We start from the raw sequence: 18,856 nt of genomic DNA, 5'->3' as shown, positions 1-18,856 counted from the left end.
ATTCAGCAGCTGTCAAGGTCACAGCTGAGACTGAGAAACGTTTAATGGAGACTTAACTGCCGCAGCAGCAAGAAAAGCTGCTCAATACGTCTCTACATTATGACATATACCAGACTCCGTTCTGTTTTAGTCTGGAATATTCTTGCACATGTTGAATTTTGCACAGCTACATTTGCACATTTACTACCGTAATTATTTTTTTTATTAAAGAACAAAACATTGTAACTTGCACACTTTGCTAATGTATATAGTATGTTATTGCACACTAGCTGATGTATATAGTATGTTATTGCACACTTGCTAATGTATATAGTATATTATTGCACACTTGCTAATGTATATAGTATGTTACTGCACACTTGCTAATGTATATAGTATATTATTGCACACTTGCTAATGTATATAGTATGTTACTGCACACTTGCTAATGTATATAGTATGTTATTGCACACTAGCTGATGTATATAGTATGTTACTGCACACTTGCTAATGTATATAGTATGTTATTGCACACTTGCTAATGTATATAGTATGTTACTGCACACTTGCTAATGTATATAGTATGTTATTGCACACTTGCTAATGTATATAGTATGTTACTGCACACTTGCTAATGTATATAGTATGTTATTGCACACTTGCTAATGTATATAGTATGTTACTGCACACTAGCTATGTATATAGTGGGTTATTCTATGTTTATAATTTAGATTTTGTTTATGCTAGTTGTAGTAGTCTGTATATTTATAGTGTATTCACACAATAATTTCCCCTCTATCTATCTATCTATCTATCTATCTATCTAGCTATCTATCTATACAATATCACTGAATAAAGAAACCATCATGACCTCACTAAAACTAAGCAACAACAAATCTGAGTGTCTGAAAACACCTTTGGCTGCGCTTAACGGCAGCTAATCAGAGCGTAGTTATCATTCCTAATAGGATTCTGACATTCAGCCAAAACACATTTAGACTATTTAGCTCTTCAGATGATGAAGCCAAAGACCAGAGGCTGATGATTCATCCAGTGGTGGAGCTGGATTGACTGGATGGATGAGTGACTCATCACAGCTCGAGGGAAGAATTTACTGTATTTGAGTTCCCCCTTATTATTAACATCTCCTGCAGGGTTACAACGTGTTTATGTTTTGCATAGATATACTGCACATTTGTTGGAATCCAGCACTTGAGAATATACAGTAAGTTCTGTTTGTGCAGAAACGACTGAATATAACTTTAAGTCATTTTTAATGTGTAACTCTACATTGCAGTCGCAGGTCTTTGTGTGCAGCGTTATCCTTTATACATTTTTAGACCATTTTTGACTTGACATAAAAGTAACCGATGTAAAAAAAAAGAATCTAAAGTGGACATATCATGGCAAACTCACTTTTTCAGTGCTTGTTCACATATCATCTGGGTATCTGGAGTTTCTACCAACCCACAAACTGTGAAATAAGACAACCCAGTCAGTTTTTTGTGGGCTGTCTAGATCAGAAAACGTGATTCAATAAGCCTACTAAACAAAACTACTTGGCATATACTGACAAGTATACAGAAAAGTCGAAGTATACCTGGCTTATACTGACAAGTATACAGAAAAGTCTACTGTAAGTATACTTGGTTTATACTGACAAGTATACAGAAAAGTCTAAGTCTATTTGGCTTATACGTAGGTCTACTTGTACTTAATCTTTTGATCAGTATTCTTGCCTTATAGGCCAACAGAAAGGTATACTTGGCTTGTAGTTGTGCTTACTTTTTGATAGAGTAACCTGTTTAAGAGTGTGAGAGTTTGTAAAAGGATGTTTTGATATGAATTTACTTAAATTCATCAAGAATTTTCAACATTTTGGGATACTCCGTTCACCGTGGAGGCATGCGAGTACAACACATTTCTATTTATTTGTTTTAATCTCAAATAGCTGCTAAATCCTCCACCAGTTCACCAGTTAGTGAGGCGAACTGAGAGCTGAGTTATTATAATTCTCTGTTGGTTCATCACTAAAAGAAGTTCCTTTAAAATTAAATTACACAAATATTTATTAACCTTTTCTTGGGCTGCTTTTCTTGATTCCTATAAGAATTCAGTTTAGTTTCCAACTGGGCCAGAAAGAGGAAGGAAGACGGAGCGAAGGAACGAAGGAGGGAGGGACAAAACATTTAATGAATTCTCAAAATAAGTTTCCGATTAATTGAGGAAGGATCAGCTTCAAACTATCCATTAAAATAGAATAACAACATTCCTCTCTGTTCATAATCCTCGTCACACTTACTGATCAGAGGGATGCCCATAAAGGCAGCACTGTTCCTCTTTAAAGACAGTGCTCTGTCCGACAGTAACCTCTCTGGTCACGACTGTTGTCAGCTACTGTTATTACATTACAGCCTGTGGCCACATTTCATTTCTAAAATGAAACCCCCTTCCTCCCCTCTGCCCTCCTGTTACGACCCACTTTCTCCTCAGACGCCTGAATCAACTCTGAATCAAAACAACGCTGGAGGAATCAGATGAGCAGCTTCACATGTCTGCATCATCCCAGATTAGCAACAGAAGAGCAGGAAAGGAGGCAACGCAGAGTTTTTGCTTTGAAGCCGGTCCCAGTTTCCTGCGGGTGCTAAACACAACTGGAAAGCACCAAACAGCCTGAAATTCCAGTGCAGATATATGCGTGCAGATAGAGCTGCAGCTTCCTCTCTGCTGTCTGGAGCAGTGGTTCTCAACCTGGGGTCCGGGCCCTGCGTCAGGGGCCACCAAAGATCACAGGGGGGGGCCAGGATTTGTCTGCTCCGAGGTTGTCAAAATTAAATTTGCACATGTATAACTAAAATCATAATAACATATTTACTGGATAGTTGATAAAAAAAAAGTCTGTATATAAAAGTATTTCGATTTTTATATTATTTTGCTACTTAGTAGGCAACATTATGTTTAAACTTGGTATTTCTGCAGTGTTGGAGATAAAGATCAGGCTCCACTAATATCAGTAGGGCAGTCAAAGTTAACGCGATAACAACATGTTAACGCAAATTCAAATTTATTTAATGCATTAATGCAACTTGGGATTTTCTTTAGGTTGTAGCGAGCATCGTTTTTAAAGCTAGAGTAAAGATACTGACATCATATGAAACTATAAAACCTAAGGAACCATTGGTACCAACCAAGGAGGTTAAATAACACTCCAAACCTACGCTACATTTTGGCGAGGAAAAACTGTCATGACCATTTTCAAAGGGGTCCCTTGACCTCTGACCTCCAGATCAGTGAATGTAAATGGGTTCTCTGGGTACCCACGAGTCTCCCCTTTACAGACATGCCCACTTTATGATAATCACATGCAGTTTGGGGCAAGTCATAGTCAAGTCAGCACACTGACACACTGACAGCTGTTGTTGCCTGTTGGGCTGCAGTTTGCCATGTTATGATTACAGCATATTGTTTTATGCTAAATGCAGTACCTGTGAGGGTTTCTGGATCAATATCTGTCATTGTTTTGTGTTGTTAATTGATTTACAATAATAAATATATATATACATTTGCATAAAGCAGCATATTTGCCCACTCCCATGTTGATAAGAGTATTAAATATGTGACAAATCTCCCTTTAAGGTACATTTTGAAGAGATAAAAAAATTTGTGATTAATCGTGATTAAATATCTTAATCGATTGACAGCCCTTTCTTGCTACTTAATTGGGCACATTCTGTTTAAAACCAGTGTTTCTGCACAGTTTGCAGATAAAGATTATACTATTAGTAGAATTAGATTCCAGTGGCGGCTTGTTTCCGATTTGTGTGATCCAAACATTTCCAATAACTCCAGAGTGCTGTAAAGTAACGAAAATATTCTGCTTCAATCCATATTTGCTGGTGTTTAGCCTTTCAAAAGAAACTTTTTCACTGCGGTCAAAAAACTGTTTGCTCTCCTGCTTGCCACACATAAAGAGAGACATTTAATACACTGAATCACTTTAATCAAACTGGAGAGGATTTTGTTTGAGGATTTGCAAATTTTTTAGGGTGATGACGTCAGATAATATGGAGGGTGGGGGGCTCAGCTTTTCTTAGATACAAATAGGTGGGCTTCAATGGAAATAGGTTATGAACCACTGGTTTAGAGTATTGATCTAAGAGATATTGCACCATACTGCAGCAGTCAGATCAGTATTGGAAAGTGGTTACAGGACTGAAAGCTGCCTGCAGCATTTTTCTCTTTGATTCAGAGGCTCAATGGAGTGGCCTTGATGTGGTTATCCTGCCGGCCGCCGCCCACTCTGTGCTGTAATCCCTGCTGTCGCTCAGCGCTGCAGGGATCTCAGATTGCCGTCATTTCAGCGAGACGAGTCACTGGATGAATTAGTAGAGAGGAGGTGACTAGAGACTCAATGAAAGGAGAGCAGGACGGTAACTACTGTATGTCTGCCATGTCAGCAAAGCTAAGCAGCATTTAAAGGTTCACATCTGGATGAAAGTAAGAGTAATTAAAATAGAATAAGTCTTGCTTGTAAAAGTGTCATAAACAACAGAACGTCTCAGGATTTCAAATCATTCTACATTACATTTTTCAGTTATTATATCTGATGCATCTACATATAAGCCACATTATAATGGTACACTGTTGGATCATTTAAAGTACTGCATACTAGTGTATTTAGATAGAAAGATAGATACATTTAGATTGATACTTAATTGATCCTGAAGGAAATTTAGGCATCCAATAGCTTAAACAACACGTCCCAACACCAATACACCTTAAAAAGAGATCAACTCGAATAGAATAAAGTTAAATAAAATAAAAATAAGATAACAGAAGTACAGCAGTGAAGTGACAGTGTGCCAATGGTAGTGCAAATAGTGCAAGAGTACTGAATATAGTAGTGTATATCATAGTGTATGATACAGTAGTGTAATGTAATAGTATAATAGTAGTATAGCTGTATAATTTGATAATACAAGAAGATGTAAGAAATGCTATGAGAAGATATAATAATAATAATAATAATGATAATAATATGGGTGTAGTATAGGTTAATACAATAATAATAATAATAATAATAATAATAATAATAATAATAATAATAATAATAATATTAATAATAATATGGGTGTAGTGTAGGTTAATACAACAATAATAATAATAGTAATACTAATGATGGTACTATATACAGTATATATAATATGAATGAAAGATACAGTTTCCAGCAGTCAAGTACTCAGGTGAGTATATAAACAATGTAAACTACTATCTATTTCTCATTGAAGGGTTTATAAAGACCTTTAGACCTGCTGCACTATTCAGTATTTATTTATATGAAGAATGTGTAAAATGATGTGTAATGTTGAACTTTTTAGGCTCTTTTTAGCTCATTGTTTTGGTTTTTTTCCAGCTCACAAATGTAGTACTTGGGGTTCAGGCTATGTTTCCTCATCAGTGTTGTTTCCAGCCGCAGCAGGCAGCTGCATAAAAAGCTGTGATAAACTCATGGTACGCTACCAGCTCAGCACCAAACAGCAGTCAGACACAGTTAGAGAGCAGCTGGTGAACACAGTGGAGCATTTAGCAGCTAAAAAGCAGCTTTTCAGTAGTTACTAAAAGATCAACACAGAGCTTAAAGAAGAGTGAATACTGGATTTGTGTGTGTTGGACGACAAATAAATGCTTATGTCGCTCTGCGTCTGCTGGATTTAAATAGTCAACAGTGTGCTGCACGTCAGCCATATTCATTTAACCATTAAAGCAACTTTAATCTACAAAGTAACTTGTAATATGGTTGTCACGTAAAGGCAGTGGAGAAAAAGGTACAATACTTTTGAAAGGTATTGAAGTAGAAGTAGAAAGTAGCCAGTAGTGGAAAGTAACTGTGTATTTACTTTTAAAGCTGAAGTAGGCGAGATTGGAGCAAATATCCACACACCGGAGGAAAACAAGCAGTAAGAGCTGATCTGAGGTCTGCTGTCCAGCTGCTGTCTATGAGAGCCGGCTGTCAATCACTTGCGTTACGTTAATGCCTATTTCTCTCCTCAGGTGTTTTCAGAATCATCTTGTAGTGCACGGTTTAGCTGTAAAATGAGAAAGTCTTTGACGCCGCCGCCATTGTGAAATCTGGTGAAGGAACGCCAAGTTCTGGTCACATGACCGGAGCACAGCCAATAGGAACGCTCTCTCTCTGAAATGACCTGTGATTGGTCAAAGTCTCCCGTCACGGGCTAGATGTTCTAAAGCCTAAAAACAGAGTCATGAAGAGCTGCAGAAGTCTAGTTTTCTCTCAGAACACTTGAATTACAATATGCTGAAAAGTTATTATGGAATTTTTGCCCAATGATGCCAAAAATATATACTGCCTACTGAAGCTTTAAGTACAATTTTTAGGTACTTTATTTGACTAATTCTATTTGATGCAACTTTATACATCTACTCCACAACATTTCAGAGGGACATATTGTACTTTTGACTCCACTGCATTTATTTTAAAGCTTTAGTTACTTTGCAGATTCAGAATATTAATACAAAATATAATCACAAAATACATGATGTTTATTATATTGACTATTAATGAATTATTATAAATGAGTACTTTTACTCTAGTAAGAATTTGAACGAGGGTTTTTTTTACTTGTAACAGAGTATTTCTACACTGTGGTATTGTTACTTTTACTTTTTAAGTAAATGATCAGAGTACTTCTTCCACCACTGAAAGTATTGGAAAATGTAAATACTTAAGTAAATTAGCCTTTCGAATATCATTCCACACAATAAAATCGATGTAAAATGGTAGTGGGTGTTAAAAATAACACTTTCTCACACTTGTGTGTGAACCCAGCTGTTACTGTAACTTCCATTCAACCCTCATAATTGCAGTAACAGTTCTTTTCATGAAGTATCCGTCAAGAAAACAAAGCAAGGGAGTCAGCAATTTCATTTTTTTGCTTTTTATTTTTGCAAATAGGAAAATAGCATATCTGATATTCCAAAAAAAAAACAAAAAAAGAAAGAGATGAGGCTGTGTTCAAGCAGATCCACAGACCGGACAGAGAGAGAAGCAGAGAACAGAAAAGAGAGAGAGAGAGAGAGAGAGAGATGGATGCTGATTAGAGGATACAGGTCTAGATGTAGGTCAATAGAAGCAGCCTGGGGAGGCTCAGACACAAAGACAGATAAACACGTCTGTCCGTCTGTCTGCTCTGAAAGGGTTCCTACATCACTAAGCATGGTTGTTTTATAAAAAAAGAGTGAAACCTATCCATAATGCTAAAGAGACAGAGGTATGAATGAGGACGTGTAAATGTGCACTGCTACATGCAGAAGTGCTCCACTTTGGAGTTCATCCAAAAAGCACCAATGTTGCTCGAGCTAAGCTAAGATTGCCAGTAGCCTGCGGGTTTGTAGTAGCGTTAAGTGTCTGCCGGTTCAACAGAGACAATCCAGTTATGTGAAGCGTTCGGTTATACAGTCGCTGATGTGTGAAGCACTGGGAGGTTAACAAGCACCAATGTGTAGAGATCAAAGAATAAATCATAATAGTGACTGCACAGCACAGATAACAGTCTCACGGAAGTTCGTGAAATAGTCACGAAATTGAATCTATTTGATTCGTCTCCATAGACACGAATTTCCCTTTTTCGTGACGCTCAGCACGACTTTCAACAACGTATTTTTTGTGCGTTTTCCTACAAATATCCAGCAACACGTGACGCAAGTGTCAATTTCCGCTCCAGTCTTGTCAAAGTAAAAGCACTTAGTTAGGAAAAGGCTTAAGGCTTAGGCTTAAGCAACAAAAGTACTTAGTTAGGTTTAGGAAAAGATCGCGGTTTGGCTTAAAATATCTCCGGAAGTGCTGTAACTTAAGTGCGGAAGTTACGTGACAAATACATCAACATTAACTTCTGGTTTCACACGTGACACAAGCAGCAGTCTCCTGTGTGAAAGTCCTGTGGGGTTTTTTGTGGCGCTCAGCACGACTTTCAACAACGTATTTTTCGTAAGTTTTTCTACGAATGTCCAGCAACACTTGACGTGTCAATTTCCGCTCCAGTCTTTTCAAAATAAAACCACTTAGGTTTATGAATAGACCCACTTGGTTAGGCTTAGGCAACACAACTACTTATTTAGGTTTAGGAAAAGATTGCGGTTTGGGTTTAAATAACTCCGGGAGTAACTTAAGTACGGAAGTTACAGGACAAGTAAATCAACTCTGACTTGTGGTTTCACACGGGACATAAACAGCCGTCTCCTGGGTAAAGAGTCCTGTGTTTTTTGACCTACACATCCACCGCGACCAACATTACATACGAATTGACTTCGTGCTGACCATCACGAAAAAAAAAAATTGAAATTCATGTCTGTGTACACGAATCAATACATTACATTTCGTGACTATTTAACGAGCTGCTGTGCGACCGGGCTGGCACAGCGCAGCTTAACCTTCCTTAGAAAATCATTTTTACGGTTCCAATGCATATCGTGGAACCGCTATAAGAGCACAATGACTGTTTCTCACTTTCCACTAACACAAAGTGCACTTGAGACCAGCAGACTCAGCTTAATAGTTTGTGAACGTGTAGAGCGGGACTCCAAATCCCAGACCGTAATCAGTCCGACATTCCACAGATTGATCACGCTACAATCAAACTAGACCAAAAAACCTCTCCAGAAAACACCACTTGAATAGCTTAATGCACTGATTGAAAATCCTCATTGATATAAAAACAAACATCTATTATAAAGGCTACAAGCTGTACATGTTATCTTTGTCCTTTATGTTCAATACACATTATATTGAGTATGCTAATACAGATGAGTAGATGTTAGCTGCCTTTCCAGCTGTTTAAAACTATTAGCTTTTCTTGCTGCTGTAACCAACGGAGAAATGTGTTACAGTAACCGCTACTGTAAATAAGAAAGAGCAGTGTTTCACATCACTTTCGCACCACTGAGCCAGAATATAACATATAGGCCGAGTAAGTTTCCAGGCGGCACAATGATTTCAAGAGAACAAAGAGCTTATAAACTGTCACGCACCGACGGTGTGGTTTTCATGCTCTCGCAGGGCCGGAACAGGGTTTTCTGGTTTGGCAACCCCCGGTTCAGAATCACAGTTAAATAAGAGCAGTCACATGATAACAGTAGGATCAAGTGAGGTTGGTTTTGTGATATGGATAAAGGCATCAATAGAGATTATAGGGCATTCTGGGGCTGAGAAAAGGCATACGGGTCAAAAACAGGGTAGATAGAGAGGCGGAGTCTCTCTCCTTCCGATGGACCACAATGGGAACTTATGTCAGGAAAAAATATGTACGACAGCCAACGGAGAGAGACGAATATTTTTTTGATCCTGTTTGAATTGCACCATGAATCACACATATGATGTTTGTCAATTTAAAACACACGTTTTCAAGTCGAGGAAGTTTCAGTTTGTCTCATTTAGTTCTGTGTGAAACCGCTCAGTGAACTACATCTCTCGTCTCGCCCAATATACATCACCAACCCTAGCCAGCTAGCTACCTTTGCTATGAGCACGCACAAATAAATCCAGAATTTATCCAGCGACTCCAGAGGCCTGTACTACGAAGCGAGTTCAACATACCCTTGATACCTTCTCGTTATCTGGCTTCACTAACCCTAGCAAACGTCATCCTGCTAAGCGGTCCTACGACGCTGGTTATCAACTCGATAAATCAACCCAGGGTTTCTCAGTCTGGTTATGAGCGCGTTCACATGTAAGGGGGGCGATGTTAGCAGCATCTGACCAATCACAAACATGGACAAGTCTACTGTCAGCAGAGCGGCACATTTCACAAACTATAATATTAGACAATTGCGAAGAAGTTAAACACATAATTCAGCCGAATGCAGGAAGGACAGCTGGCAAAAGAAAAAAATTGCAGATGTGTGAACGCGTAAATTAACAGATTTATTAATTTAACGGCCTGAAAAGTCAGATATATTCGTCTAGATGGGGCTGGGATATATAATAATATATATATTATCATATGATCGGCACACCGAGCTCTGATTGGTCAGTAGGCGGTGCTTTTATATACTGTACATAACCTGAACACCTAACCTGCCCCAGAGCAGGTTAGGTGTTCAGCATAAGTTACCATGGCGATCTACCCCTTCGTAGGACTTAAAACCCCGAAGGGTTAACCCTGACGTTACCTCGCTAACCCCAAATCCTGATTTATAGTACAGGCCTCTGGTCTTTTTATCAGTCAGGAAGAGAAAGAAGGATCAGACCCGTTGTTCCTGTGAGTTCATCCCAGTAGGAAACACACAGACATCGTGGCTTCAGAGAGAGAGAGAGACGTCACTTAACGCGAGTTTTGGACGTGTTGTCATTCTAATTACGTATTTTCACAGTCTGATACTTCAACAGTTTCACAACAAACTGAGACTTTCTAGAAACATCACATGTATGTTTCTTGGCGCAATTCAAACAGGATACAAAAAAAAAATTATCTCTCGCAGTTGACTACCGTTCATTTTGTTTCTGAAATAAGGCCCCATGGTGGTCCACCAAAAGGGGCGGGACTTCACCTCTCTATTAGGATTGGACGAATACGACAAAAGGCCAGGACTGGATGCATAAAACTTTTTTTTTTTTCTCAGGTTTGGCCAAATTGTGAGAAAAGCCACAATTTTAGACTGACAAAAAACATTTCTCATAGCAGTCATAGTGTTCATTCAGAGCGAACTGTAACTCTGAAAATTCTGCTGCTTGAATCATAATTTCACCCTGCAGCGATGGGCGGTCACGCTCTGCCACGTGCACATGTCCATTATGATTAGAACAAATGTGATTTTCACTTGAACAGCATACAAAAACAAAAAAACATTGGGAAGCTTCATCCACGTGGACCCTGAAGTTTGGCTTTGAGGAAGAATCACAAAAGTAGAAATGGGGATAAAAGAATTACAGACACTCCTACTGCTGGTTGCCACCATACTTCCAACAGCACCGGGTGACAGCAGTGCAAGCAGTGGCTGCAAGAGGGGCCTCTGTAAGACTGTTTTGTCTTGTGTGTGTGTGTGTGTGTGTGTGAAGGCCAGGAAATCCACTTTCAGCTGAGCTTTTCCTGAGGTGGCTGCTCTCAGTATACGACGAGCTGCTCAGAAGGAAGAGTGAAAGATAAACAGCAGGGAGGAGAGAAAGGAAGGAAAATGTGAGGGGGGGGGGAACAGCAGCCAGCTCTCACGATTCTTCTGAAAGTTCTGCTTGTGAAGCACCAAAAGTCCTGAGGGAGACCCGGACCCCCCCCCTCCGCGGTCAGGCTGGGTGGGTGCAGGCCAGGGTTTTAGGCCAGCTGAAGGTGTCACACGGTGGCTCTGATAATCCTGCTAGGCCTGGAGCTGCGGTGGACCTTCGTGTGTTTGGATAAGTGATCACTGCGGGCAAACTTCTTCTCGCACAGTGAGCACTCGTACGGCTTGATGCCGGAGTGGGAGCGGCGGTGACGGGACAGTTCGTCGGATCGGGAGAACCTGGAGACACAAGAGCAGGCGAGCGGAGTGAGCGATGTACACCACGTGTTTCCACATTAGCCCACCGGCTAATTTGGCTAATGATGATGAGAATGACAACACTGTCCCCTACATGAGCTAATCTGGTGTACAAGGACACAGCTAGGAGCTCTAGGCCCAAAGAGTGAATGTTAAAGGGGACATGTCACGCTCGTTTCCAGGTTCATACTTGTATTTTGGGTTTCTACTAGATCATGTTTACATGTTTTAATGTTCAAAAAACACATTATTTTCCACATACTGTCTGTCTGAATATACCTATATTCACCCTCTGTCTGAAACGCTCCGTTTTAGTTCCTGTCTTTTTAAGACCGCCACCTGAAAAAGCCCAGTCCATGCTAATACCTGCCCTATAGTGTTTAAGGTGCGTTTCCTATGCTAAAACCTGCCCTATAGTGTTAAGGGTGCGTTTCCTATGCTAATACCTGACTACATGAAACAGGAAGTAAAACTGGCTGGACGGGGGCTTTAATGTTAATGTTATAGTGTAAATACAAATGGCTGGCTGAACAACCATGTGCTCTTTTTTTTTTTTTTTACACCTGCGGGTTTTAATTCCGTGTTTAACGTCACAATGTTAAACAACCTGCAGGCAAAGTCTACAGAAATGCAGACTTACGGGAAGTGTTTCATAAAGGTCTCAAACTGTCTTCGAGAGAGCCCTCAAGCACTTGACGATTTGACAGCCCTAAACCCTTAAGGACTTTGCGGGAGCACGCCTCAGAGTCTGTGAGTGTGGACATTGGAATTAGGCCATACAGTATATTCCATTGAGCCTGCATGTGACATAGGAAGGGGAGCCAGATCTGAATGACTTGTTGAAGCACATGTTTTCTGATCAGAGAGATTTTTATGATATGTACCCTTTAATAAGCAGCGACGATATTTACTGCTGCATATATAGTTTATACTGATGCACGTTGGATGTAATGAATAAAATGGGAGCGTCTGTCTCCACAGTAAATCATCTGTTGGGTGTTTGATGGTTATTTATTTGTGTTTTAGAACGTAACCACCATGAAACAATCACTTTTCTTTCTCTCATTCACAGCACCACCGTGCCGTCTCCCCGTCGGGAAGCCGACAGCAGAGTCTGACTTTACTTTTAATGTTAGCAAACAAAGAGAAATGTTCCCCACCCGTCCTAAAATGGTCCTGAGTCATTACTAGATTACTTCCTTGTTTTATGAATGAAGCGGTACACGAGCAGTGCTGTGTGTGTGTCAGTGACGATCATCCCTTCAAACTCCACCCCTAAAGTTCCTGTACTTCCAGATAGTACTACCCCCCGACCAGGGGCCTTTTTGGGGGATAAAAAGTCCCCTGAACTTAACTAGACCCTGGTCCCTGCGGTCAAGGCAAGATGAGTTTGTAAACGCATATTAATATATTATACCATGAAACTTCCAAAGTTGTTTCATACAATAAGACAATTATTTCTTGTATTACAAGTTTTCTGAAATGTTATTTTTAAATGCGGCATTATCTAATGGTAACTTTTGGTGAATTTATGAGAAATCTACAGATACAAATAGACAAAGTTTAGTAAATGAACACATAAATGTGTATTTTGGATGTTTTCCTTCCACTAGTCTGAAAGAAGATGTTATGGAAGCAAAACAGCCCAAAATCTAAAAATTGGCCAGTGCATGTAAAAGGATGTTTCTGCCTGAGATGTATTAACTGTTAAACCTGGTAGAGTACACGTGATGCCACATACCTCCATCCACACTCAGGCCAGCTACATGTGTAGGGTTTCTCTCCCGTATGCCGGCGGAAGTGAGCTTTCAGGTGGCTGCTTTTGGTGTACATCTTCCCACAGCCGGGGTGGGAGCACTTATGGACCCTCTCTGTCGGCAGCAGCCTGGTCACCCGGGGGGCCACGGCCTTCAACAGACCACCGCCCTGGCCCCCAAGCCCCGTCAAGCCCGTGATCTCTAGAGTCCTCATAGTGATGGGCAGAGGGGCGATCTTCACGTACTTCTGGTCACCTGACTTGGGATCTCCGCTGTGCAGTGATAACAAGGTGGTGGTGGTGGTGGTGGTGGTGGAGGTGGTGGTGGCGGAAGGCACCTGCGGGGCCAGCAGGGTGAGATTTTGTCCGGTGGCAGCACCCTGGAGCCCCATGACCAGATGAGTGAGCCAGATGCCACTTTGGGCCCCGGGAGGAGAGCCTGTTGGGGTGGGAGGCTGGGCCAGAGGGAGGGGCTGGAGCTGGAGGACCAGCGGAGCGCCCAGGAGCACTGGCGGGGTTACGGTGGAGGGTGAGGGGTTCACTTGGGCAGAAGGGGAAAGGTCAGCTGGGCTGTTTTGCTTGTTCTGAGGAGTGTTTGGGCTTGAAGTGCAATGATTTGCACTAGACCCGGGGTCACTGCAAGTCTCTGAGGAAGCAGCCGGGGGTGCAGTGGAGGATGGAGAGTGACTGCAGGGTCGAGGGGATTCTTCCTCTTCTTTAGGGGTCAGCAGCCCGTCTTTGACCAGCTCCATCTTCTCCCTCAAGAACTCCTCGATGTCCTCCAGGGTCGGGGTGAACGGGGAGGAGGGATGGAATGGGAAGTCTGGCAGTTTGGGCTCCTGACTCGCAGGCTCCTCTTCTCCCGCCGGTCCAAGAAAGATATGCAGACTGGCCCCCTCGTCTTCATCTTCGTCCTCCTCCTCCTCATCTTCCTCCTCTCCGGGGCTGGAGCTGAGCACGGCGCCCAGCTCCCCGGCGTCGGGGCTGTCGCAGGACGCCGAGCTGCCGCCCTCGCTGCTGGCTGCGTCTGCCAGGACGAGGGAGAACAGGCTGCTGCTGCTGCTGTCCCTGAACACGTCATTGTCCAAACTCAGCGGTCTGCTGCTGAGAGACACCATTGATCCAGAGGAGAGGATGTGGAGGAAACACTATCCAGAAGTGAGATCACAAAAACCTGCAAAGGCGACATAGAGATTGGATTTTATTACCCAGCAGAGAGAGGAAGTGCATGAAGAGCTATTTACCTCAACGCCCGGGTTTTAAACTTTACACTAACCTTTGGCAACAAACAACATATTTAAGAAGTCATTTTTTTTCCTACTTGATTTTTGTATTTGTTTTTTACTAACTTGAAAGGCAATATTCAACTTTGATAGAAAATAAAGATATATACTTTAATAATAACGTTGAACATAAATAATGAATAATGTAGGATTATTCCTTATTTCATGGACTATTTGGGATTTATTCTTTATTATTGCATATTTGGATAAACAAAACAAAAAAAAACAAAGCATTTGAATACTGATTTAGAGGTTGATTACCATGGCAATGGTCATAGCTGACAAGAAGTAATCTTGGACTAAAGCTATTGCCCTAGCGACAGAATGGCATTGGAAACATCTATACATATGTATATAAAATGAGGCAGCGGTAACAGATATTATAAATACATAATAAAGTGGCAATCCTTAAGACTTCAGTCCTGGTTGATTTAAAATATCTAAGTGAAAACAATGTGCTCAGAGTTTAGCAGACTGGAGTCTTCTTGTTGATACACAAGCTTAGCAATAGAATAGAAAAATGAAATGTATATGTACAGGAGCTTCAAGTTTTCAGAAATGTGTGCATAGTTCCATTTTTCGGTGTGAAACTGTAATATGGCATTTTTTTTCGGGAATGACCCCACAGACACCCAGTTCATAATATTGCAAAAATATAAATATTGGAATTAGGGCGGTCAAAGTTAACGCGATAATAATAATAATTAATGCAAATTGTTTTAACACCACTAATTTCTTTAACGCAATCGATCTTTCAGAGGTTGTAGCGGGCTCAGAAGATACTGGCATCATATGAAACTAGAAACTAATGAATCCATCGTCATCCATCGTCATACTAGCTTGTCATGAAGGAGGTTAAACAACGCTCCAAACTTACGCTAAATTTTGGCGAGGAAAAACTGGCATGGCCATTTTCAAAGGGGTCCCTTGACCTCTGACCTCCAGATCAGTGAATGTAAATGGGTTCTATGGGTACCCACGAGTCTCCCCTTTACAGACATGACCACTTTATGATAATCACATGCAGTTTGGGGCAAGTCATAGTCAAGTCAGCACACTGACACACTGACAGCTGTTGTTTATTTTGAGCATATTGTTTTATGCTAAATGCAGTACCTGTGAGGGTTTCTGGACAATATGTGTCATTGTTTTGTGTTGTTAATTGATTTCCAATAATAAATATATACATCATTTTGCATAAAACAAGCATATTTGCCCACTCCCATGTTGATAAGAGTATTAAATACTTAGGTAGGTAAATAAGTACATTTTGAACAGATAAGAAATGTGCGATTAATTGTTATAAACTACGGACAATTATGGGATTAATTAAATAATTTAATCGATCAGCTCAATCACCGTTGTGTTTCCTCATTTGGCTTTAGAAAGTGACGTATCATCGATTGACAGAATTGCAATACTTTCATATACACATATATACATACATTTGCATAAAGCAGCATATGTGTCCACTCCCATGTTGATAAGAGTATTAAATAACTTGACAAATCTCCCTTTAAGGTACATTTTGAACAGATAAAAAGTGTGCAATCAATCGTGATAAACTATGGACAATCATGCGATTAATTAAATATTTATATAAATATTATTAGAATTGCAATACTTTCATCAGCTCCATCACCATTGTGTGTCCTCATTTTGCAAAAGAAAGCTAGTTATCAGACATTTATTTAAATGAAAATCTGCCACTTTAAAAGAGTGTCATGGAAAATGTCTTTGGTTATTGCCATGTTATGATTTGAGCATATTGTTTTATGCTAAATGCAGTACCTGTGAGGGTTTCTGGACAACATCTGTCATTGTTTTGTGTTGTTAATTGATTTCCAACAATAAATATATACATACATTTGCAGGTACATTTTGAACAGATAAAAAGTGTTAATTTGCGATTAATCGTGATTAAATATTTTAATTGATTGACAGAATTGCAATACTTTCATCAGCTCAATCACCATTTTGCAAAAGAAAGCTACTTATCAGACATTAATTTAAATGGAAAATCTGCCACTTTAAAAGAGTGTCATGGAAAATGTCTTTGGTTATGTAAATCTGAAGTGTATTGAAAGTTAATCTTTAGTTGGCAGTCTGAGTCCAGCTAGATTAAAGTCTCTCTTTATCTCCGGTAAAGGCTGCCTGGCTGCTGGTCTCTCTTTATCTCCGGTAAAGGCTGCCTGGCTGCTGTCAGAGCGTCGGGCACATGTTGCAGCAGGGCCTCTCATACTTCACACCGTGCAGTAACACAGAGCTCGGAGGGCTGCGGGCTGCTGGGTAAACACGGCCCGACCTGACGCGCCCGGAGAACCGAGAACCGAGAGGAAGGAATGAAAACACGAAGGAAACACCGATGCGACTCTCTGCTTGTGTTCGTCTGCATCGGAATCCACGAGTCTCAAGTTCGGCTGGGTCAAAAGGAAATGTTCTATTTATACTCCTCCGAGCAGGAGAACCGAGAGAACCGAGAGAACCGAGAGAACCGAGCAGAGAACCGAGCAGAGAACCGAGCAGAGAACCGAGCAGCAGCGGCATCGCAGCTCGACCTACCGTGAGCAGCTCGCTGGAGGCTCCGTGCAGAGTCGCAGCACCGTGGATGCTGTTTTCTCCTGGTTGTTTTCTTCCTCCGTCGTGTTATTGTCGGAGCTCTCTCACATCCCGTCCTTGCCACGGGTCCATGTTGGCATTCCTGTTCCCAGCATCACGTGACCTGCATTGCTGCACAAACCTCCGGAGGCACGAGTCCCGATCCGCGTCTCTGATTGGCTGAGCGCGGCGGAGGCTCGCCCTAAAAGGAGCGTTCTGATTGGCCGCCGCTCGATAAATTCTGACTGCCATGTGTTGATGGAGGATCACGACTCTCAACCCCAAACACAATGTGGCCTATTGAGATATATATATATATATATATAAAGTTTAAATTATGACATAAATAAATATATATATATATATATATATATATAAATATATATATATATATATATATAAAGTTTAAATTATGACATAAATAAATATATATATATATATATATATATATATATATATAAAGTTTAAATTATGACATAAATAAATAAATATATATATATATGTATGTGTGACAACATCCTGCTGCTGAATATATATACTAGTCTGTCGATGTATTTTCCAGCTTTGATTATAACAAAGCAGGGGTCTCCAACAAGTAAAAAGAAAAATATATAAAAATAAATAAATAAATAAATAAATAAATAAATGCCTATTCAATATTTTCATAGTATGCAACCTCTACTGCTCCCATATATATATATATATATACAGTGTATATGCTTCGATATTTATCTCACTGCCTCTTTGTATATATTTTCTTAATATGCCTCTGTCAAGATTCAAGATTTAAGATGTTTATTGTCACACCTGTTTTACAGGTACAATCGTGTGAAATACTTTTTGCTGGGAAGCTCCATTAAGAAAACAGTAAGTTAAGTAGCAAAAAATTAAATTAAATAAAAATAAAAATAATAGTGTATTTACAAATAATATACAGTATAATAATAAAGGAAATACTTGGTATATGGTAAATATAGAAGCATATATATATATATATAAAAATTATATATATATATATATATATATATGGGAGCAGTAGAGGTTGCATACTATGAAAATATTGCACAGGCATTTTTTTTTTTTTTTATATTGCACATACTTGGATTACTGTCTGGCCTTTAGTATTTCTTTTTATTAATTGTATAACTTACTTTTAATGGAGCTTCCCAGCAAAAAGTATTTCACACGATTGTACTTGTATAACCAGTGTGACAATAAACATCTTGAATCTTGAGTCTTGAATCTTGAAAGCTACCTGTGTCTGAGTGGCTCACTAAAGGTTAAAAGAATATGGACATAAATTTGATAACACAAAGTCACATGGTAAACCGGTTTAAATTTCTATTCAATCAAATTCACAGACATCGCGCCCCCTTCTGACACAAAATGATTATTCGCCAATCAGCCGACAATTAAACAAGTTGTGCTGCTTTCAAATTTCATGACATCAGTAACATCAGGTGATGTTAGCAGACCAGCAAGCGTACACCAGAATTTACAAAGACCGTAAAAAAAAATAAAAAGCAAAAAATATACTATTTTATTGAGGAATGGATGATGACAGATGAGTATGTCTCATTTGCGGTGCAAGCGTGTCAGTCGGTAGAAGATGTAACGTCGAGTGCCACTTCACCAAAGTCCACGGCAACTTTTCACGGCAACTTTTCACGGGACTTTACGTCTGGTAGCAGTTTATGAACGGAGAAGGTAAAGG

At 40.0% G+C, this 18,856-nt stretch overlaps 1 protein-coding gene across 1 annotated transcript; it reads right to left on the bottom strand.

Moving 5' to 3' along the window:
* Positions 1–10,026: 10,026 nt before the first annotated feature.
* Positions 10,027–17,474, bottom strand: si:ch211-117k10.3 (Krueppel-like factor 15). Its single transcript, XM_037764037.1, has 3 exons — positions 17,107–17,474; positions 13,247–14,435; positions 10,027–11,487 (listed from the first exon to the last, which is right to left on the bottom strand). The coding sequence occupies exons 2-3, from the start codon at positions 14,377–14,379 to the stop codon at positions 11,319–11,321; spliced, it is 1,302 nt and encodes a 433-aa protein (XP_037619965.1). The 5' UTR covers positions 14,380–14,435; positions 17,107–17,474; the 3' UTR covers positions 10,027–11,318.
* Between the last annotated feature and the right edge of the window lie 1,382 nt (positions 17,475–18,856).

This window comes from Sebastes umbrosus, chromosome 1 (genome assembly GCF_015220745.1).
Source record: "Sebastes umbrosus isolate fSebUmb1 chromosome 1, fSebUmb1.pri, whole genome shotgun sequence".
Lineage (NCBI taxonomy): Eukaryota > Metazoa > Chordata > Actinopteri > Perciformes > Sebastidae > Sebastes > Sebastes umbrosus.
The sequence above is the reverse complement of the archived record's forward strand: the minus strand, read 5'-3'. Positions and strand labels throughout refer to the sequence as shown.

Bases quoted from the DNA above. Each gene is read 5' to 3' on its own strand.
- si:ch211-117k10.3 (XM_037764037.1), bottom strand. From the start codon at position 14,379: ATGGTGTCTCTCAGCAGCAGACCGCTGAGTTTGGACAATGACGTGTTC. The intron at 11,488-13,246 runs GTATGTGGCATC...TTGTGTCTCCAG, and splicing joins TGGCCTGAGTGTGGATGGAG to GTTCTCCCGATCCGACGAAC.